Below are 21,816 nucleotides of genomic sequence, written 5' to 3'. Positions count from 1 at the left end.
GCAGAGCCAGAACCAAATTATCTTGAGCTATCTTTAGTTTCCTTCATAGCCATCCATTGCCCATTTGACCAGGCAATACTTTCCGCAGTGTGTTAACTTAGAACCCTAGCTTCCACCAGCCCCAAAGCTAAGAATGCCATCAGATAGTATCTGAAACCTACAGCACAGACTTCCCAACTGGTGACATTTTCATCAATGCATTGGAAAATGCCTTGCTTTATACTTTCCTTTTCTTCTGCAACCACAAAAATGTCACGAATCAATTTCCATGCTAGAACACACTATTTGGGGTAACCTGGATCTGTGTTCCTGGACCATGGGCCCTCACCTATGGCTCAAAAATAAATCCCAAGTTCCTTTTGGGTCCTATATAGGCTCTCTCAATCTTGTGGTCCTGCATCTTGCACCCTGTACCCCACCACCCTGGCATGCCAGAAACCCTGTGCCTTCCATCCCCTGAACTCTGTGATCCTCTGGGGCACCCGAGGTTGCAGATTTACTCGTGCCGGAAGTCCTGAAAGTGTCCCTATCCTTGAAAGGAAAGCTGCGCCTCACAGTTGCGGGCAGGCAACTTCTCTCAGGCTCCGGAAAGAACGAGGGAATTTTCAAAGGAAGTTCCGCCTTCCAGTCTGAGTGCTTCCTGTTTGGTAACTAAGGGCGCCTGGCTGTTGCTAGGGTCGCGGAGTACAAACCGGCAGGCTTTGCAGACTCAGGCTGCGTTCCAGAGAGGGTTTCTTTGGGGAGTCTGTCTGAGCTGCCTTTGAGATTTTGCATCATGAGTAGCGAGTTCCTATCAGAGCTGCCCTGGGAAGATGGGTTCGCCATCCCCGTGGCCAACCAGGAGAACAAGATGCTGGAGGATCAGGTGAGGAGGACCGGGTGGAGGTTAGGGGATAGACAGGAGAGGACCAGCTGAGCAACGGAGAAGGGGTGTGAGGTGGAGGGATGAGGGTGGGGACTGGTTGAGAACCGCCAGGATAGCCAGATGAGGACCAGCGGGAGGATGGAGGACTAGGTGAGGATCGACTAGGTTGCAGGTCCGGTGGGTATCCAGTGGGAATTAGGAGAGCGCCAGGAAAGACCCCCGGGGTCTGGGTGCCATGCTGCCCAACTCTTTTGTGCCTCCCGTGCCCTGGCCTCATCCCGTAAGTCTGGTGTCTACCCTCCCCACTTTCCCTGCTGCTCCTATCAGTTGCTACACATTTGAAAGTTTTATCAAAGCAACGATTTCTATTCAGGGTCGTGAAACCTGAACTCTCACTCCTCCAGCTCTTTCAGATGCCAGCTAGTAGCCTTCCCCCATCCAACTAAGGGCTGCAAGTTGTTGGTGTTTGCCTAGTAACCGCTGTTTACGCATGTGCGCACACAAGACACTTTCTCATGGGCATTAGCTTGCCTGTGATGCTTAAAGCGGCTTGGGTGCCTTTCAAGGGGGAGCGTTTCAGTGAAATATGCAGTGTAGGAAGTTTCAAAGAGAGGATCAAGGTGTCACAGGAGGACAGAATATTTCACACTGTGGGAAGAACTTGCACCAACTATAATACATACAGTTTCAGCCTCCTGTTAAAAACAAAAAAACAAAACAAAAACACGAACTGCAAACGACTCCACCAAGTTGGCCCATCTTTAGCAGCCAGCCTAAAGCCCCACAAACTGGCCTTAGGGTGTGGGGAAGAGGGCCCAGGAACGGACAGTATGTACAAACTGACAAAGTAGAAGAGAACCTTTTTCTGCCCTATGAATAATGAGAACGAAAAACCCCTTGAGTGGGGTCTGCTGAGGAGAGGAATGGGAACTGCAGAATGACGTGTGTGTTTGGAATGTGAGGTGGTGGATGTGAGTGATGAGTGTCCATGTGTGCACTTTACTTTTTGGGGCAAGGTCTCTTATTGGGATTTGGGGCTCCTAGATTAGGCTAAAATGGTAGACCAGTGAGTCTAAGAAATCCTCCATTCTGTTGGGATTACGAGCGCATGCCACCATGCCTGGCTTTTTATGTGTATGTATGCTCGCAGAGCAAACATTTACAGGCTCCTTTTTTTTCCTGATCACGTTTATTAAGTATCTAGGTTTTTTTTTTCTTGTCATTCAACACAAGCTCGAATCATCTGCGAGAAGAAGGAACCCTCAACTGAGAAAATATTTCCCTCAGATTAATTTGTAGGCAAGGCTGTGCGGTGTTTTCTTGATTAATGATTAATGCAGGAGGGCCATGCCCACAGTGGAAAGTGTCACCCGTGGGTAGGTGGTCTTGAGCTGTATAAAAAAACAGACTAAGCAACCTGTGTGGAACAAGCTGGTAAGCAGCGACCCTCCATGGCCTCTGCTTCAGTTTCTGCCTCCAGGTTAGCTTCCCTGCTTGGGTCTCTGCCCCAGCTTCTTTAGTGATGGAGTATTGTCTGGAAGTGTACTACGAAACAAGCCATTTCCTCTTCAGTTGCTTTTGGTTGTGGTGCTTCTCAGAGTGATAGAAACCTAAGATAAGAAGACAAACTGTGGTGTAGCCACGCGACAGAGCTGCACTTTTGCCTAGAGGGAAATAGCCCTGTTATGTGAGAAGTGCAGCCAGCAATGGCCCTGCTGACACTGCACACTCGAGGGAGATTCTGTCATGTGAACTATAGTATAGTTGTTTCAAAATTGTCTCTAGATTTTTTTATATCTAAAAGATCAGTAGATTTTTAAGTTCCTGGTGACATGTGCCGGATGTTTGTATCCTTCCAAACCTTTTCTTTGGATGTCCGAATTCCCAGTGTCATGGTATTTGGGGGCGAGGGTCTCTGCGGGGATGTTTGCACAGTGACTTTTCTGTCACTGTGATAAAATGCCACAATCAAGGTGACTTACTAACGACAGCATTTAATTAGGGTTAGCGGTTTCATGAGAGTTAGGCCATGGCAGCAGGACCAGCTAAGAGCTCATACCTCAGAACTGTAGGCAGGAGGCGGAGAGCACATTAGAAATGGCAAGAGTCTTTTAAAGCCTCAAGCCCAACCCCAGTGACACACCTCCTCCAAGGTCACACCTCCTAACCCTTCCCAAACAGTTCCACCAAAGGGAGACTGAGTATTCAAACAGACGAGTCTACGGAGGCCGTCCTCATTCACGCCACTACAGACACTACAAAGCTCGAGCTCTCACAAATTCTACCAGTATTCTTTTTATTTTTTTATTTCTTTTTTTTTGTTTGTTTTGTTTTTAGAGACCAGGTTTCTCTGTAGCTTTGCTGCCTGTCCTGGAACTTGCTCTGTAGACCAGGCTGGCCTCGAACTCATAGAGATCCACCTGTCTCTGCCTCCCCAGTGCTGGGATTAAAGGCGTGCACCACCACTGCCTGGCTTTATATCAGTGTTCTAATAAGAAGTAAAAAGAGCCGGGCGGTGGTGGCGCACGCCTTTAATCCCAGCACTTGGGAGGCAGAGGCAGGCGGATCTCTGAGTTTGAGACCAGCCTGGTCTACAAGAGCTAGTTCCAGGACAGGCTCCAAAACCACAGAGAAACCCTGTCTCGAAAAAGCAAAAAAAAAAAAAAAAAAAAAAAAAAAAAAAAAAAAAAAAAAAAAAAAAAGAAGTAAAAAGAGAGAGCTAATCTCTCTGTCATGTCTAGACATAGCAAGAAGACATTTGTTTGCAAAGTAAGAAGGGCCTCGCTAGGAATCTTATAATTCTTAGCCTACAGAACTGTAACAGATACATTTCTGCTTTTTAAAGTATCAAGTTTATAGTATTTCTATTACAGTGTCTCGAAGTGACTATGCTACAAAGTAAGTGAAGATTTACTTTACTTTTTAATCGTGGCTTTTATTACTTACAGCTATCAAACCTGCAGAAGGAGAAATCAAACTTGCAAGATCAGCTTCGCGACTACGAAGATCGGATTAGTTCCATGACTTCTCACCTTAAAAATGTGAATCAGGAATTTTCATTCACACAGGTACAGAAATATTGACACATGTTGATAGCGCCGTGTGAGATATTCACCCTCAGTATGGAAATAATTATCTCTGTTAAGTAGAACATATGATTAATTCAGTATAAATACCCTTTTCTCAATGATTTATAACCAATATTTCTTACTTTTTGGGAAGGGACGAGTTTTGGTTTCCAGCTCTCACCTTATAGATTTCCTTTCTTTACTTTATGCCATGTGATATCTGAACTCCTGACAGTGGAACTCTGGGAAGTATACCGCTAGCTAATCGCCTCATTGGTGGTGAGCTAGTCACAGGCTAACGTGGGGGTGAGACTACCCTGGCGTAGTGAGCGCTGGGTTGGGTGTTTCGTCTCGAGCCTTGTTGTATGTTACGCTGTAGAACTGTAACGTGCTCTGTTTTGTGCCTTATTCTTCAGGCTCTTTACAAAGCAAGGGAGCGTGAGATTGAAAGTGAAGAGCATTTTAAGGCCATCGCTGAAAGAGAGCTGGGCCGGGTCAAGGATGAGATCCAACAACTGGAGAAGGAGTTGGCGACCATCCAGGAGCGCAAGAGCGATAAGGAAGTGGGTGTGACTTGCTGCAGTCCCGCTTCTGCTCTCCAGGGAGCGCAACCTTTTCTGTGATTTACTTACATTTATTTATTTATTTATTTATTTATTTATTTATTTATTTATTTATTTATTTATTTATTGGTTTTTCGAGACAGGGTTTCTCTGTAGCTTTTGGTTCCTGTCCTGGAACTAGCTCTGTAGGCCAGGCTGGTCTTGAACTCACAGAGATCCGCCTGCCTCTGCCTCCCGAGTGCTGGGATTAAAGGCATGCGCCACCATCGCCTGGCTTACTTACATTTTTTTGACCCTGAAAAGACATGGAGGACTCGGGGTGACTTTGGTGGGGGATCTAATGAGTTCTCTGGGAGAGAAATACCCTCAAGCCTTTTCACAGGAACTTTGGTTTAACCACGGTTCTTGACCATGTATGATCATGTCTGTTTTGCAACTGGAGAATTCAAATACAAGCATGGTAGTGATAGACTTGAACATGCTATGCAATATGGAAGGCAGAGACATGGGTTCTTTAACTGTTTAGTAGGATAATTTATGTTTTATTTTAGTTTGAACAATAAATGATGTTTTATCACCACCTTTTCTCTCCCATTCCTTGGAAATTAGAATGGCATATTTAAAGCGACCCAAAAGCTGGATGGCTTGAAATGTCAGATGAACTGGGACCAGCAAGCCCTGGAAGCCTGGCTGGAGGAGTCGGCTCACAAAGACAGCGACTCTCTCACTCTTCAGAAGTACGCGCAGCAAGACGATAACAAAATCAGGGTGAGCCGTTAGAAACTACCAGAACTGCTTTGCTCTGAGTCATCTTTTAAAACAAGAAGTGTTGCTGGCCGGTTTTAAAGGCAACTGTCCTTGAAGGTTTGCACCAGGGTCTCCAATTGAAATCACGTGTCACGTCCCTAGAGCAATGGCTGCAGTCAAATCCTATAGCATGTTGCTGACTCTGGGTTGCTCGTCCTCTGAAGTCCGATGACCCACTGGGGAACTGGTTAGGACTTCAAAGAACTGTCTAAATCATCTTAGGGAAGAAAATTCTAGTCATACTGAACTAATAATTAATTTGGATACTTTGTTTTACATTTAATTTGAATATTGTATGTAAGTTCTACCTATTTAATATTTTTTCATTTTAAAATAGGATTTATTATTCAGAGTGTCCCGTTTTCCTGTCTCTTTGGATGGAAATATGTTTACAATCTGAAAAGGAGACAATATTTTACTGATGTAATGTTTCAGCTAATCTTACTTGAGCGTCGGCGAGACGGCTCGGTGGGAAATGTTAGGGGTGTGCAGGGCTGGTAACTTCATCTTGATCCTCATATGAAGATGGAAAAAAGTAGACCCCCTCCCCAAAGTTGTCTTCCAGCCTCTACATATCTGTCGTGGCCTAAAAAACCACAATCGTATCACATGCACACGCACACATGCACACCAGAATTGTTTTTATAAAGAATAAATCTCATTGCTGTTTCATTATCTGACATCTCTGGATAACTCCCTTTGAAGGCACTACTTGGAGATGACGTGCCAAACAGATCACTCGTGGGGACATTAAGAAGCACGGAGCACCAGAGAGGCTGTGCATCTCCATTCAACATGGAGCTATGTTACAAGATGTACAGTTGATTGCTGACTATCCTACTTGATTACATTGATTTGAGTTAATACTGCAATTGATAAGTTTTTGTAATATTATATAAAGTCTACTTAGACTCTCTTTACTGGTGATAATGAAATCAGTATCACAAACATGCGATTCTCTAGCAGATTAAATACAAATGTATTATTTTAAGTATTTTCAAATGGCAGGTTGTATTTCTCTTTTTCCCCCTAATTCATGCCAAAATCCATCTTAGAAATAAGTGCATTTTCATGGGGGTATGTTCAAACAGTAGATTAAACCTTGGGGCTAGACAATAAGGAAAATACATATTATACTGTTTATCCAGTGTTTATAATAAGGTATAATGATACAGAATGTTAGTTATGCTATATGCCAGCTTTAAAACTGAAATAACTGACCGATAAAAATATTTTCCATGTCCCACACCTCAGGCCCTGACCCTGCAATTAGAAAGGCTGACTCTGGAATGCAATGAGAAAAGGAAGCTTCTAGACAGTGAACTGACCGAGACATTGAGTGCACAGGTTGGTTTACAGAGCCTTCCTAATTTTCAAGGTGGTGTTGGCAAAGGCATTGTGTTAATGGAAGTGTAATCTGCTCTCTGTCTGACAGTTAGAATTAGATAAAGCTGCGCAGGACTTCCGGAAGATTCACCTAGAACGACAAGAGCTCATCCAGCAGTGGGAGGGCACCATCGATCAGATGCAGAGGCGGGATCAGGAGATTGACAGCTGCGCCCTGGTGAGTGGTCCACAACTCTGAGGCCCTGCAGACCCTGCAGCGCTGAGCTGGACTTCTCCCACTCCTGCTCCACACATCAATTTAAATGTACATCATAGTCAAGTGTGGAGGTGCAAGCTTTTAATCTCAGTACTAGGGAGGCAGAAGCAGAGGCAGGCAGGCCTCTGTGAGTTCGAGGCCAGCCTGGTCTACTGAGTGAGTTCCAGGACTGTCAGGACTTCCTAAAGAGACTCTGTCTCTAAACAAAATGAACACAAACAACCGCCACCATCAACAACAAAATTAAAATGTATATTATACTGCTATGTGAAAGTCACTTTTCAGTAAGATTCAATGGCTCTGGCCAATTTGACTCTATGGAGGGTTTTTTTTCTTATAGTATTATTATCCTTGAGGTTTGAGACTTCCTGTCAGTAATCCCGACCCATGACTGTAGTAACTTGGGGTTCACATGTTGCTGTTGGCACTAAGTTGTAGGTGTGTAGAAATGGCTGTGTAGATAATGCAGGCAAGGAAGTGGGTACAGAGGAGAAGCTTGGCTGCCAGGGGAGTCCAGTTTTGAAGCTGTGGAACCAATGGTGAGTCAAAACCCAAAGAGGGCAGGGACGGTGTGGTAGCAGTTCAGGCCCAGGCCCATCACTTCCAGGTGGGTTGAGGAGAGTTTGTGGCAAATCATTAAGAAAGCTTGGTGGAAACGGCAGGAAGCTCAGGGGGAAACAGAAGAAATTTAGGAAAACAAGCAGGGAGGGAGAAGAGAGCAGAGGCGACTGGGAGTTTGGGCTTCTGAGAGCTGGATGTGGTTTATTTGAATGCCTGTTTTATTGACAGAAGGGCCATGCCTCTCTAGCAAGAATTACAGAGAACCATTCCGGCTTTATAGCTGGAGCCAGTGTTTCCTCTGAGTTTCTGTTAAAATCGAGTGTCGTTTCGACAGGAAAAGGCTGCAGGTAGATGCCACACCATGCACACTCTTCATTCTGGAGACGGACACCAGTGTCCATTTCTTTAGTTCCTTTTGCTTTCAAATCTGCTGTCCTGGTTGTTTCCTTACGTGAGTCAAACAGGCCCCGGATCACAGGTGTCTGGTCAGCACTGGCGCAGAGCACAGGCTGGTCGGTTTAGGCTTCTCTTCTCTTCCTCCCTTTCTCCAATGTGTATCTTGTTACCAAACAACACACATGTAGCATCCAGGGTACCGCTTAATAAACAGCACTGTTCACAAACACGGATGCTGCTGATGTTATTAAATTATCTGCCTAAGTGGCAGAAAAGCCGAAGTGATGAAGGCTTTCAAGTGAGCCCTTGAAACATTGGAACATAGATTCTGACAGTCTTTTGGTTGCTCCAACACAATAGTGTTCCTCCTTGCTCTCTACTCAATTCATAGCCTCTTTTTTAATTGTTATGTGCATATATGTATACGTACATATACATATATATCCCTAAATATAGCCTGTTCAATTTCTTGGAAGATAAGTTTGTAATTATATTTATGCACAGAAATCTTATCTGTACTTTTAACCCAGTTTAGTGGCGAGTTCTTTGACCTTTGCCTTTTCCAGCTTGGCAGTTTGAGCCCCATATTTAGGACCCAGGACATTGCCTCCCCAGTGGCAGCGGATCTCACCATATCTGTCCTTGTAATTGGTCCTAATAGCTACCACCAGCTTAGGCAGAGCGCCCTTGTCTTCTGAGCTAACCTGTGTTAGACAGCAGTGACGCATGTCTTCCTGTGGACCAGCCGCACCAGCCTGGCCTTTCCCTTGATGATGCAGCAGGGGACCCCCATCTTCCCACACAGGGCAGGCAGGAAGATCACCAGCTCAGTGAGGTCTACACCAGCTGAGCATTCTTGTTCTCTACCAAGGTGGTGACTGTATTGACCCCAGCTCGAAGGATAGGTGGTCTCTTAGTTGGGATGTCCCCTTTGCCACCAGCTTTCTTCTCAGCACGGGCCAGGAGCCATTGCTTCTTCTCCTGCTTTGTCTCCAACCTGTAGTCGTGGGCGAGTTTAGGGATCTGGGTAGCTCTTGGCCGGTCCAGGGCCTGGGGGAACTGCAATGGCATGAGGTACTTTGAGCGGCTATAGAGAATGGCCCTCTGCCGCTGCAGCCGAGTGTAGCGGGGCCATTTGACGAAGCGCATGAGATCTCTCTTGAGCTGGACGTGCTGCCCAGTGCCAAAGGGCTTAGGCCTCTTCTCAAACAAAGGATTCACCACCTCTCTGGCCTTCTGTTTCTTCATGATGGTGGGAGCTGGGGCCACTTTTTCCCCCTTGGCCTTCTTTCCCTTGGGCATCTTGCTTAGCTGGAGGTGAGAGTAGCCTTTTCAATTTGTATAAAGTTAGTTGTATATATGTTTTCCTGGCTGACGGTTTGGTATAGGACAACCCATTGGTGTGCTCTTCCTTGGAAGACTATTTCTCCCACTCCCAGAGTTCCCTAGTTACCTGTAGTTCTTTATGTAGGGTTGGGAGCCCGTGTCTTTTCCTCATCCACTTTGGTATGTCTAATTGTTATCCTTGGTCAGCTCATGTTTGGGCGGTCATGCTGGTGAAACTTTCCAGTTGTAGCTTTTGATGTTCCTAGGAGACACAGTCTCCGAGAAAACACATAGATCCTCTAGCTTTACAATCATCCCACCCTCTCTTTCTCAACGTTCCCTTAGCCTTATGTGTGGGCATGGACCAGGCTCCACAACTCTGCATTTTGATTGGTTGTGGTTTTCTGTCCGTCACAAAGTGAAGTTTCCTTGATGAAGGGTGAAGACCACACTTATCTATGGGTATAAGAAAAAAATATTTAGCCGGGCGGTGGTGGCGCACGCCTTTAATCCCAGCACTTGGGAGACAGAGGCAGGCGGATCTCTGTGAGTTCGAGGCCAGCCTGGTCTACAAGAGCTAGTTCTAGGACAGGCACCAAAGCTACAGAGAAACTCTGTTTTGAAAAAAAAAATAAAAAGAAAAAAGAAAAGATGAAAAAATATTTAGAATGTACTTAGAGATTATATTGTTTTAGTAAAGTGATTATACGTTTTCTTCCAACATCCATGATTTTACTGGCCCTGGGCAGTTGGCTCAGTTTCTAGTACTAGGAATGATTTTCCTCTTAAGTGAGCCTTAATTCCCATCAGTCCAACTAGGTTACTGCCAAGGCACGAATGCCTCTACTGCACCTTTACTGGTATCGTGCCATGCTGGTCATTGATATGGTTCATAGGAATCGTAGACGAACTGTTGACTACTTCCCTCATTTGGAAGCTTGCATGGCGCCGTGTGATTCCATGGAAGCCAGTTCTCACAGTGGAGGCAGTGCTCTCTGGGGTAATATGGCGAGCAGCGTCTGTTGGGAGGACTTCTGCTCCTTTTCCTTGGAACACTTGACCTGTACACGAGCTATGGAATTCTGAGGATTATTTTTATTAATATGACTTCAGTGCCATCAAAAAGCCTGTGAGGGCATTTTTATTGAAACCTCTAGTAATTTGAATATAATTGACCCCCAATAATCTCATAGGGAGATGCATTATTAGGAGGTGTGGTCTTGGAGAAGTGTCTCACTGTGGAGGCAGGCTTTGAGGTCTCATATATGCTCAGGATATCACTCAGTGTCTCAATACACTTCCTGTTGCCTTCTGATCAAGATGCAGCCAGCACCATGTCTGCCTGCATGCTGCCATGCTCTCTGCCATGACGATAATGGACTGACCTCTGAACTGTAAGCCGCCACCTCAATTAACTGTTTTCCTTTAGAGGAGTTGCCGTGGTCACGGTGTCTCTTCACAGCAATAGAAATCCTAACTAAGGCAAAACCAATAACAAAATGTATTTTCCTTTGATGTTGTTTTTTGATACAGGGTCTCTTTGTGTAGCCCAGGCTGGCCTTGAGCCATGAGCTCTGGGCTGCCTTCACCTTGGGCCTTGAGCTCTGGGCTTCACTCCACCTCCTGAGAGCTGGGACTAAAAACATACGCTACCACATCTGGCCGAAAGTTACTTTTAAAAGATGAAAAATGGGTCTATATAGTATTTAGATTTCACTGAGGTCTAAGATTTAATGTGAAAAATAGTCAGTCCTATTTCCTTGTGTGTTTCTTTGTGGGGAGGGGGCATTCCCTTTCTGTATAAAGGCCTAAGCATTTCTGTGCTCTTCAGCAAGGTTCCAGAGAGAAAAGATAAATATAATGGCATTCAATGATGTGAATTCATAGACATTCAGGAGTAGCATACTGATAATCCATCTTATTTTTAGCCAGGTGTGGTAGCATACATCTTTAACCCCAGTTCTCTGAGAGGCAGAGGGAAGCAGATCTTTGTGAGATTAAGGTAAACCTGGTCTTCACAGAGAGTTCCCGGTCACCCAGGGCCACAGCATGACTCTGTCTCCAAACAACTGTACATTCTCCTTGACAGCAAAATGTATTTTTTTTGTAAAAAATAAGTACTGAATATAAAAATGAAAACTAAATTCCTTTGTATTTCAGTTGGTACTTATTAAATAAATATTTAAATGCACGCATTCATTTCAATTCTAGATATTAGCGAGGATAAAGCAGGAAACAAGAGAAAAAGAAGGCGTGGTGAAAGAAAAGATCAAGTTTCTGGAAAATGAGGTTGGGAACAACGTAGAATATGAGAGAAGAATTTCTGTCGCCGAGCGTAAAGTTTTAAAATGCAGGATGGAGTACCAGCGGCATGAAACCAGCAGGAGTCAACTGAAGGACGAGGTGCGCCACCCAAGCCCTGGCCATTGATGGCAGAGGGTTATTTGTTTAGGGAGTGACCTGCTGGCTCTTTTCCTTAAATCTTTGTGTGTGTGTGTGTGTGTGTGTGTGCACATGTGCATGTATTTTCTTTTCTTTTTTCTTTTCTTCTTTTCTTTTCTTCCTATTTTGACAAGACTTCACTATGACCTGGCTGCCCTGAAATTTGCTATATAGACCAAGCTGGCCAGGAAATCACAGTTCTACCTGCCCGCCTCTGCCTCCCATTTAATGGGAATAAATGTATGTACCACCACAGTGCGTTTTTGTCCCTATCATGGGACTTCAGGGTACTTTGTTTGAGCCCTTGTACGGTGAGGCCACAGGGTGTGCCCTAAACCTCAGGTCCTGCACAGGGATCCCTGCTGGGCACTGCCAGTGCTCCTTTGAGATCTAGTGTCTGTGAGATGTGAGGCTGATGTTTCTAATGATCCATGCGCACAGGGGTCACCATGAGTGGGCATGCGCGAGGAGTGTTGCTGGGGAATGTCTTACCCGTGTCGGGCATGTGTGACATTTGTGTCAGCGTCTGCCAGGGACCTGCTGAAGTTGTTTTCCATTTTGTTAAGGGACAGTATTTCAGTCTGACCATAGGAGTAGTGATGAATGGCCTTGACGCAGAGAGAGCAAAACTCCTGTCCTCGGCTTCTTTTGCAGGTTCCACAACAGCTGGACTAGCATAGCGCGAGTTAATGATTCCTTCTTCAGCAACGAAAGGACCACCCTAACATTTCTGTTTTGAGTCCCTGCTATCTAAAGCTACCACTACTTAGGCAAAAAGCAGAATGTTATAAACCATTTTATTATATGGTATGTTGTACTTTCCTCTCGGATAGTTTTTTCTGCCAAAGAGCTAATTACATAAGTTCCTAAAGAAGGTAATTTCTCCTTATGTTAGATGTCACCAAGAGCTTGAGAGCTTTAGCTATTGTAGGCAAGTGGACAGAGGCAGGCATCCCTGTTCCTTTCTCACTGAGGTTTAATTCCCAGAGACCCACCCATCCTCCATATATCACAAACTAGTGGCTTTCGGGACGTTTGCGTAGCTGTGGGAATAGTCCCTGCCACCTAACTGTAGAGCTGTTTCCAATTCCAGCAGTTTTTGTTACCCCTATAGCTTTGGGTCACTGGTCACTTTTTCTTCTCCCTTCTTTCGGCCAGACACCTGACATTGCCCATCAACTTCCTGTCACTCTAGATTGGCCTCATCCGTGTCTCTCATAGAGTGGGATCACGCAGTATGTTGTTCATGTCTGTCTTCTTTGGCCGTGTTTTCAGGACGTCATCCTTTCTGTGTAGAACACTGTCCCATCATGTGGCTATACGTCATAGTTTACATACCAGTTGTTGGTGACTACAGCTGTTTCCAGTGTTAGCATGATAGCTGTCTTTTTGTGTCTGATTTTATTTAGTATGCATTTAGGGTTTGTTGCTATTGTTGCACATGGCAGGATTTCTTTCTTTTTAAAGGTGGGTAATATTCTACCATACCCCTGCCCCCACATGCCACCACTATATTTTCTTTAGCCATTCATCTGATTAGAAACGCTTAGGCTGTTTGCCTGCCCTGGCTATCCTGAGTAATATTGTCAGGAATGTGGAGTCTAGATATCTCTTTAACATATCTTTTATTTGTACTTAGGAATGGGTTTACCGGAACGTCTGGTGGTTCTGTTTTTACTATCCTGAGGAATTCTCTCAATGTTTATTTTTTGTTTGTTTGTTTGTTTGTTTTTTTGACCAATGACACTGTCTTTGTGTGGCAAATGGAACATCACAGCCTGCTGATGCTGGCCTGTGTTCCCTTGGGCTCAGTGGTGCTCACCGTCTTTATGTACCTGTTGCTTGTTGACGCTTTCTTTGGGAAGATGCCTGTTCAGGACATTTACCCACTTGAAATTGTCATACTTTCACTGCCGTTGAGTGGCTTGGGTTGCTGGTGTATTTGGAGATGAGCCCTTTATCCACTGTGGTTTGGGAGTGTTGTGCAGGTCACCTGTGCACTGTGCTGCTGTCCTGAGTGAGCAGAAGAGTGTCAGGTGGTGATTTTGCTTGCGTGACCCGCCCTTTGGGCACAGATCCCTGTCTTTTCTCCTAGCAGTTCTAAAGTGGCGGACCTGCCTCGAGGCTTTCCACACTGAGTTGATTCTGTATACAGTAAGAGAAATAATGTATTATTCTTTATATTTATTAATTATTGTTTATATTAAATAATACATGCTATTACCCTGCACGTTTCTGGTTGAGTCTTGAGGTCTTCTACCTTCAGCTGCACTTGTCTGGGTGTTCTGACAGGTTATCTATTCACACCAAGTTGTCCAGAGTCATGTGACATGTTCCCCCTAAGCAAGCCTAGTGAGTAGATGATTCTCCATGTACTTTCAACTTATAGATGGGGATATTGGCCATTTTCTCATGCTATGAAAGAAAAAGTCATTTAAGATTTGATGTGGGATGCAAGAAGATCCACAGATATGTGTTAATCATAAAAAGTTGTTATTTTAATGGGTGCTATTAACTTAGAATTAGAAGTAGGGAGGATAGCATTTCTCGGAAGTAAAATTAACTTATTGACTATGAATATGTAATTTTTTTTGTCTACTGGTTCATAGCTGGATACTTTAAAAACTACTCTCAATAGAACATCCAGCGACTTAGAAGCTCTGAGGAAAAACATTTCCAAAGTAAAGAAGGACATCCATGGTGAAACATCAAAGTAAGAAACCCCATATAAATATAGTGTATGTAAATATTAGATATATTTATGGTCTATTTTAGAAAATTATCAATGGTTACAATTATTTTTATAAATACATGCAAGATTGTAACTGCTACATTCTTTTTGTGTGTGTGTGTGTGTTAGGAATGAAACTTAGGGCCTTGAAGGTGCTAGATAAACACTACCACTCAGTGGTACCCCTGACCCCAGAACTTCACCTTATCTCACTGAGCTCCACCCCATTGCTCTGAGCTCCATCCCAGCCCACTGGGCTCCACCCCAGCCCATTAAACTCCAATCCAGTCCACTGAGCTCTACCCCAGCCCACTGGGCTCCACCCCAGCCCATTAAACTCCAATCCAGTACACTAAGCTCCACCCCAGCCCACTGAGCTCCACTCCAGCCCACTGAGCTCCACCCCAGCCCATTAAACTCCAATCCAGTCCACTGAGTTCCACCCCAACCCACTGAGCTCCATTCAAGTCCACTGAGTTCCACCCCAGTCCACTGAGCTCCATTCCAGCCCACTGAGCTCCACCCTTGCCTCCTGAGCTCCACCCAAGTCCACTGAGTTCCACCCCAGCCCATTGAACTCCACCCCAGCCCACTGGACTCCACCCCAGCCCACTGGACTCCACCCCAGGGCAGTTACTCCATTATTAAAGTCCAGATTTTTCTCTTTTATTCCAGCAGAGGCTCAGAGCAACACTTTTATAGTCTATTAGATTCATGATGGCAATAAAAATGTCTGCAGCAAAAGAAACAAGTATTTGTGTGTGTGTGTGTGTGTGAGAGTGTGTGTCAAATACCCATTTAAACATGTTTTCTATATTTCCTTGTAAACCCTACTTAGGTTACAGAAACTGAAACATCACAACGAGATTGTGAAGCATAAACTGAAGACGATAACCGAGAAGACCATTTCTGTGGAAGAGAAGGCCACCAACATGGAAGACATGCTGAAGGAAGAGGAGAAGGTGGCCAAGGTCAGGCTTGCTTTGTGCATTCCCAGAACCACAGCAGTTTCCAAAAGAGTGAAGTGATTAGACTTGTGGGGTCAGAGGGCTGCAGAGTCTTAAAGGGCCCTGACTCTGAGGGTGGCCGCACTCTATGCCCTGTAGCCATTTTTTTTCTTAGCCCATTTCTTTCCAGTGCCCATTGTGCCATGTTCCCCTACCTATGCCTGCCGGTGTGCAGATCCTGACAGGTGTCCCTGTTTTACGGCTTACTCTGCCACATTGTCATCTTGTATGTATTTGTGATTAACTCTCCCCTCTCCATACATTTGTCCACGGCCAGTATTTGATCGTTGTTTTAAACTCTTCCAGTCTGGCAGCGTTTTCGGCAAGTGGTTTGTGAAATGTACCATTTCATTCATTAGATTGGCCTCTTCTTCCACCAGGCTCCAGCGAGCTAGCAAGAGTAAAGTTAACTTTTAAGAAACTGGAGAAGGTTGCCTTGCCGAATTCTCTTTGGAATACTGAGAATGACATCGGCACTTCTGACATGGCAGCCCCGCCTCTGGTTTTTCCATATTGTGCAGAGGAGGTGGGATAATGAAAGCAGTGCAATTTGAGCCCTTGATGAGGCTCATAAAATACAACTTCGCTTATATTTGATGACTCCTGGTTCCCCGATGTGTTCTGAGATCCCAAGTAGCAAAGCATTTGGCCCAAGTGGTTTTGAGTGTGAACCTTGCCTTTGTGTTTTGCCTTGCCTTAAGAACACGGTTTTCTATGGTGCAAATGTGGACAGCAAGTAGAGCTGAAAATAAAAATCCTTGCAAGACTGAAGGTGTGTGAAATAAATCTTTTCATCACAGAGCGTAATAAAAGTTGTGACAGTTAACAAGGCAGGTGAACTGAGCTCACTGTGGCTGCAGTTATCTGTACAAAACTCGCACAAGATTGGGCCCATCAGCAATGCATTAGGAATGGAGGACCCATGAGGCCCAGCCCTCCCAGAAAGACGGTTAGCAATTAATGCCCATTAAAGGAGCTGTCAATAGGTTGCCCTTGCTCCAGTGAATAACTTTTCGCCCATTTGTTTGGGGAAAGCTCAGTGGACTTTGTCATTGTTTAGTCCAGACTTTCAAATTTTGCAGCGCAATCCTTAAGAAAGTCTTGAGTTCAGGGAAAAGTGACTACCACGTGAGAAATACCGCATCCGTTATTGGTTATTTCTTGATTTGTGAAGATTTGTACACACTGGTCATGCGCTTGTTTTGTGTCATGTTGGGGTTCATTAGCTACAAAGGGGGAATGTGGTCTTGAGGGAAAATTCTCTCAGCGTTTGAAAGTGGTAAGCTGCAGTTGGTCTGAGTTTGGCAGGTCAAAGGGAAACTGGGCACGTGTTGGCCATGAAGCCTTGAGGTCACGGTAGGTCCTCTTAGAGAAGCGACAGATCAGAGACTTGCACAAAGGGAGACCAAGGAGCTCACAGCCTCCGTGAAGGGCTGGGCCAGTTTTCTGGGGGCTGGTTCGTACCAGTTCTTAAGAGCCAGCAGTTAAGTTTTCAGGAATATTGATAAGTTCACTGCTAAATACGGCAACCATTAAAACCCAAATTGTAAGTAGACTTATAGCTAAAAACAGTATATTCAAATAAGTAATAATTAACATTCATCATTTGTGAATTATACTCTATGATTAGCTGTGTGCTCAGGGTTAAACGACATCTCTTACTTTGTCCTCTGTACGCTGGTTTGCTTCTGTATGCCACCTCCATGGTAGTGTAAGTATACAAGTGGCTTGAAATTGCCCACCGTGGGTGTGCTGACCCCACAGAAGGAGTGTTTGCCCTTAGTCCCCATCCACTGGAGAGCGGATGGCTGTTTTCACCCTGACAGTGGCCCTAAGAAGTTCCCAATTAGACAGTATGATTTCCTCCTTTACGTTCTCAAGATTATTCAGTGAACTCTGAACTCATGGGGTATCTCGTTCTGAGGCTAGGGATGGAGTTAGGGTGATAGGTCCAATGACACAGGAGTGGAAAATGACAATCTCATATGCCAGCCCAGGAGAAAAGAGATTTGGGGGAGGGGTGGAAGCTTAGGAAGACTTTCTGTTTTCAAGGGCTAAGTGTGGACGGGAGGGTCTCGTTTGTTTCTGAGCTCCTAAATGTTCACGTTCATGTAAACACAAAGCTTAAGCTATCTAAGTTTATTAACTGTCATACTTCTTACAACTTCTTATCAGGAAGTGGAGGTTCAGCTGCACATAGTGAAGGACGTGCTCTTTAAGAAAGTTCAGGAGCTACAGAATGAGACAATGAAGGAGAAATCCCTGGTCTCAGAGATCGAAGGAACCCGATCCTCCCTAAAACATCTGAACCAGCGCTTACGCAAGCTGGACTTTGAAACCCTGAAGCAGCAGGAAATCATGTACAGTCAGGTAGGCGCTCTTCTCCGTGGGTCTGCTGTGAGGACTTGCCATGCCCGTGGTGGTCAAGTCACCCCGGTGCCCATGCAAATGGAGTGTTCCGAGATATCCTCGATGGATAGCTGATGACAGCTGACTGCCATGCTAGGATAGTGGAGCCTTGCGAGAGCCTTAGAAGCTATTTTTTCCAATCTAAAAAGAACAGGCAAGGGGACAGATCCTAGTGAGGAAGGAAGGCCTGTGCTTTAAAGGAACCTGGAGCAGTGGGAGCCAGAGTAGAACAAAAGAAGTCTTCGGACGAGAGCATCTCCCACCCGCCTTATCTCCTCAGTTTTGCCTACTTCATGGTTCTGTTTATTTCCTAACACCCCCCATTCACATCTTAATTTCTTAATCGAAAAAAATTATTAGTTTTGCAATGTCATGCTATCATAGATACTAAAATAAAATTAAAAATATAATTCATTATACACTGAGCTTTCCATGGTTACTGTGACAGGCGTTTGTTTTTTGTGTCCTTTGACAACTGTCCTGCAGGCATCCCCGTGCACGTGCGTACAGATGCTGTGATTCCCAAGCTGCACTGTGTTGTTCCTGGTGGTGTTTGTGTTGCTGTCCTGCACTCTGACTGTTGAGCAGTCAGGTGTTGCAGACTGTTGCTCCCCTTATCCTAAAACGGATTTTATCCTAATTTCCTGAAGGACCAAGTTGACTTTCCTAGCGAATGGTGCTCAGAGCAAAGCAAGGAGCGCGCGGGCTGCTTCTGCACTTCCACAGAGGTCTTGTTGCCTGGATACACACACCCACTAACTTCTTTTAAAAATCTTTCAATAGGACTTTTACATTCAGCAAGTTGAACGCAGGATGTCACGACTAAAGGGAGAAATTAATTCAGAGGAGAAGCAAACCCTTGAAGCAAGAATTGTTGAACTTAAGAAGACACTGGATGAGAAAAAATCCACGCTTTCCCTTTTGGAAGCACAGATCAAGAAGCTGCATGTAACTAACTCCTCCTTCTAATGTGGTTTCCGTATCCTGCTGAGTGCTCCTGTTGGGGGCAGTGATGTCTAGCGACCCACACACATAACAGATGCTTGTATCCCTGCGGCGCTCTCCTGACTTTCACTCTGTATAGCTGCTGCATCACGTCTCTGCCATTGGTTTCGCTTAACTCTTGTAAATGCCTTCTCAAGATGATTACCCTTCTTATAGGCAAAGACACTTGTTCAGGGCTACACAGTGAGTGCATGGGGAGGAAGGATTTGAACTCAGATCCATTTGACTTAAAAGCGTTCTTAACTGTTTAGGACATTGGGACACTCCACTTTTTGCCCCAGTAAAAAGTGCCACCAGGGAACTTTTTTCCCCATGACTAATTTGTTGTCATGCAGCTATGCAGTTACGTTTGAAACAACTACAGTTAGGCGGGAGGACAGTTCAACTTTAGGGACGTGATTGTGTCTGTTGTAAGCCTCTGTTGAAGTTTTATGGTGGGAAAGGCCAAGGAGGGAGAATGGAACTTCTGTTGGTGAGGACTGTGAAAGTTGGAAAGGCTGGTGATGAGTGGCCTCTAGTGGTCATAAGTAGAATTGCCTCGAGTTTCTTGAAGGCAAGACATTTAATTGTAACATGAATGAAGCATTTGATTGGAGTTTATAGTTTGTAGTTTGATAACATAGTTTTCAGGTGGGTACCTAGGTTTTCTGGAAAACAGCACCGACTTTGGGATCAGGCACACGTTTGAATGTCGAGGTTACATGGCTCCTGCTATTTGATCTTTCTTGAGCATAGGTTTTTCATTAGCCAACAAGGGAAAAACAGGTGCAATTCCTGCTGAGTACTCTCCACAGGTTTTGACCATTTAGCGTGGAACATGAGGACACGAGTGTGAATAAACGAGAGGGCTTTTAAAGCTGTGCTGTATGGGGAGCCCCCAGTGGTCTTCGAGTTCCTAACCACCCCAGCTGCTCTCGCCACTATGAAGCTGGTTGATGCACACGCCATTCTGTTCTCCACTGACTCACAGAAGTGTTAGGAGATCCCAGGTTAAGGCTGGCTAAAACACGGGGTGTTCACTCTTCTCTGCAGTGGGCAGGCTGAGGGATTGTGTGTGAGAGTAAAGTCTCACTCTACTGGAGCTCCCAACCTTTCGGAGGGAGAAAACAGCCTCAGGTTGAAATGCTAACACGTTCATCTATTTTATTTTATTCTTTTATTTATGATGTATGTCTGTGGGCTTGTGTGCCACTGTGTGTATGGGCCATTGGAGCCATACTGTTAACCGAGGGTCCTGAGCTCTCCAGACCGGTAGTGTTTTTACCACCCGGCACTTGGTGCCCTGTAATGAGCTATTAGCAGGGTCCTATTTCCTCCTGAGTGGTCAGCACCTTGAAAACTAGGCTGACTTGGAACCACACATGATACTTCTTAGAATTATTGATCTCACGCTAACCCCAAAACATCCTAAGTGATTGAACTTACAGTGTTCTTGTGTGAATACACTTGGGGAGGTTGAAATCTCCAGCTGTTGTGTTGAAATGTGACTCAGTGCAAGGCATATCTACTTCTGTCTGCAATTCTTTCCACTGTTTAAAACATAGATCCCTTCCCTTCTATTTGCAGAATGATCTCTACTTCCTTAAGAAGTCAAACAGCAAGAATAATGATGAGAAGCAATCTCTCATGAATAAAATAAACGAACTGCACCTTTTCGTTGACAGATCGGAGAAGGAACTGAACAAGGCTAGAGCTGCCAAACAGGTGCGCTGAGTCTCCCTGCACAGTTGATGAGTCACAAGCACCATAGCAACATGGGGATAGTAACACAAGGAAGTAATTAAGGGGAAAAGCATGATATCCACAGTATCCAGGATTAAGTGTTAATGTGTATTATTTCCTCTTTTTAAAAAAATTGCAATTATTATGTTTTATTACAAATGTTTAATTTATTACACATGCTTCCTACATCAACTTTTCTTTAAATAGTAATTCTCCAGCACTTCCTCCAGGGATAGTTTATGAGCTCAGTATAATCCAAGTTTTTTTGATCTGGGGCTGTTTCTGATAATATGCGTAAGTGCTGTATCCATTGTGTTGTACAGTTGATCAGTTAGTTGTTGGAGTAATTTCTAGCTGTATAATTAAACTAAAAATAAGTATGTTAGAGACTTGAAACTATTTTAAATTCAAATTGTCCTCTAGATGGTTCCCTTAATAATTATCCACCAGCCATGTGCAACTGTGGCTAGATCGTATTTCCAACTTGACGGGCAAATATGAAACTCAGTGTTTTAATCTGTCCTGTTTACTTGGTAATATTTTAATGATATTTATTTAAAGTTTTAAACATTGCGTCACATCCCATATTTTTTGAATAGCCAGTTTATATTCTTGGTTCATTTTCTTCCATTAAGGGATTTATATTTGTTTTATAAATTATTTTGTTTTGTAGAAATAACTCTTAAATATTGCCAATATTTTCCCCATTTGCTTTTAGAGTGTTTTTGACATGAATCATTTAATATTAAGTTTCAAGAGTCTTTAATGTTTATGTTTAGAAGCTTGTGCTAAGTTAGACAAATGTTTGCTCTTTCTACTGGGTTGCAGTGATTTCATCCGTTGCATTGGCATGTCTCAGTCATCAAGAATATCTTTCTGGACATGTGAGATGCAGTGATCTCGTCTCTTGCAACCTGAAGGCTGTGCTTGAGAAGCAGCCTGCTTTACACCCTGAACTGTTTGCTCTATGTTGTTTTAGTGGGAGTCAATCCATTTGTCGACTTCTATGCTAAACTCTACACATGGAAGAATGATTTTAAACAGCATATGCATTCCACATTAGTTTGTGATAGCTATTTTGGAGTATAAAGTGTTTATTTGTGGGATTTACATGTTTCCTGGAATATTACATTTCGATTGTAGGAATACCTGTATAGTCTAGTAAAGCTTGGACTTAAATTTAAATTAATAACAATGATTTGGAGCAGCCACAGCTCTCCATTCTGCTTTCTTTCCTTGCTAATGTCTTAGTCAGTGGTCTAATTGGGAAACGTGTTTTCAAGTTTGACTTTTAACTCAATAAAAAAGAAA

General features: G+C 44.1%; 1 protein-coding gene and 1 pseudogene across 2 annotated transcripts in view; one reads left to right on the top strand and one right to left on the bottom strand.

The window, feature by feature from the left end:
• The first annotated feature begins 686 nt into the window (after window positions 1-686).
• The window catches only part of Ccdc39 (coiled-coil domain containing 39), a 29,840-nt gene continuing 8,710 nt past the window's right edge, over window positions 687-21,816 (top strand). Inside the window, exons 1-12 of one of the 2 annotated variants that reach the window (XM_057757224.1) lie at window positions 687-865; window positions 3,814-3,933; window positions 4,350-4,496; window positions 5,106-5,264; window positions 6,558-6,650; window positions 6,739-6,867; window positions 11,401-11,592; window positions 14,241-14,344; window positions 15,201-15,333; window positions 17,545-17,739; window positions 18,562-18,726; window positions 20,350-20,487. In XM_057757224.1, coding sequence (XP_057613207.1) covers window positions 776-865; window positions 3,814-3,933; window positions 4,350-4,496; window positions 5,106-5,264; window positions 6,558-6,650; window positions 6,739-6,867; window positions 11,401-11,592; window positions 14,241-14,344; window positions 15,201-15,333; window positions 17,545-17,739; window positions 18,562-18,726; window positions 20,350-20,487 — 1,665 coding nt within the window. In that variant the 5' untranslated portion in view covers window positions 687-775. Of the gene's footprint in view, window positions 866-3,813; window positions 3,934-4,349; window positions 4,553-5,105; window positions 5,265-6,557; window positions 6,651-6,738; window positions 6,868-11,400; window positions 11,593-14,240; window positions 14,345-15,200; window positions 15,334-17,544; window positions 17,740-18,561; window positions 18,727-20,349; window positions 20,488-21,816 lie in introns of those variants that run through there. The other variant, XM_057757225.1, reaches the window with a different exon arrangement.
• Window positions 8,385-9,165, bottom strand: LOC130866008 (60S ribosomal protein L7a-like; annotated as a pseudogene).

This window comes from Chionomys nivalis, chromosome 24, assembly GCF_950005125.1.
Source record: "Chionomys nivalis chromosome 24, mChiNiv1.1, whole genome shotgun sequence".
Classification (NCBI taxonomy): Eukaryota; Metazoa; Chordata; class Mammalia; order Rodentia; family Cricetidae; genus Chionomys; species Chionomys nivalis.
Note: the sequence above shows the minus strand (reverse complement) of the source record. Positions and strands in the feature narration are given on the sequence as shown.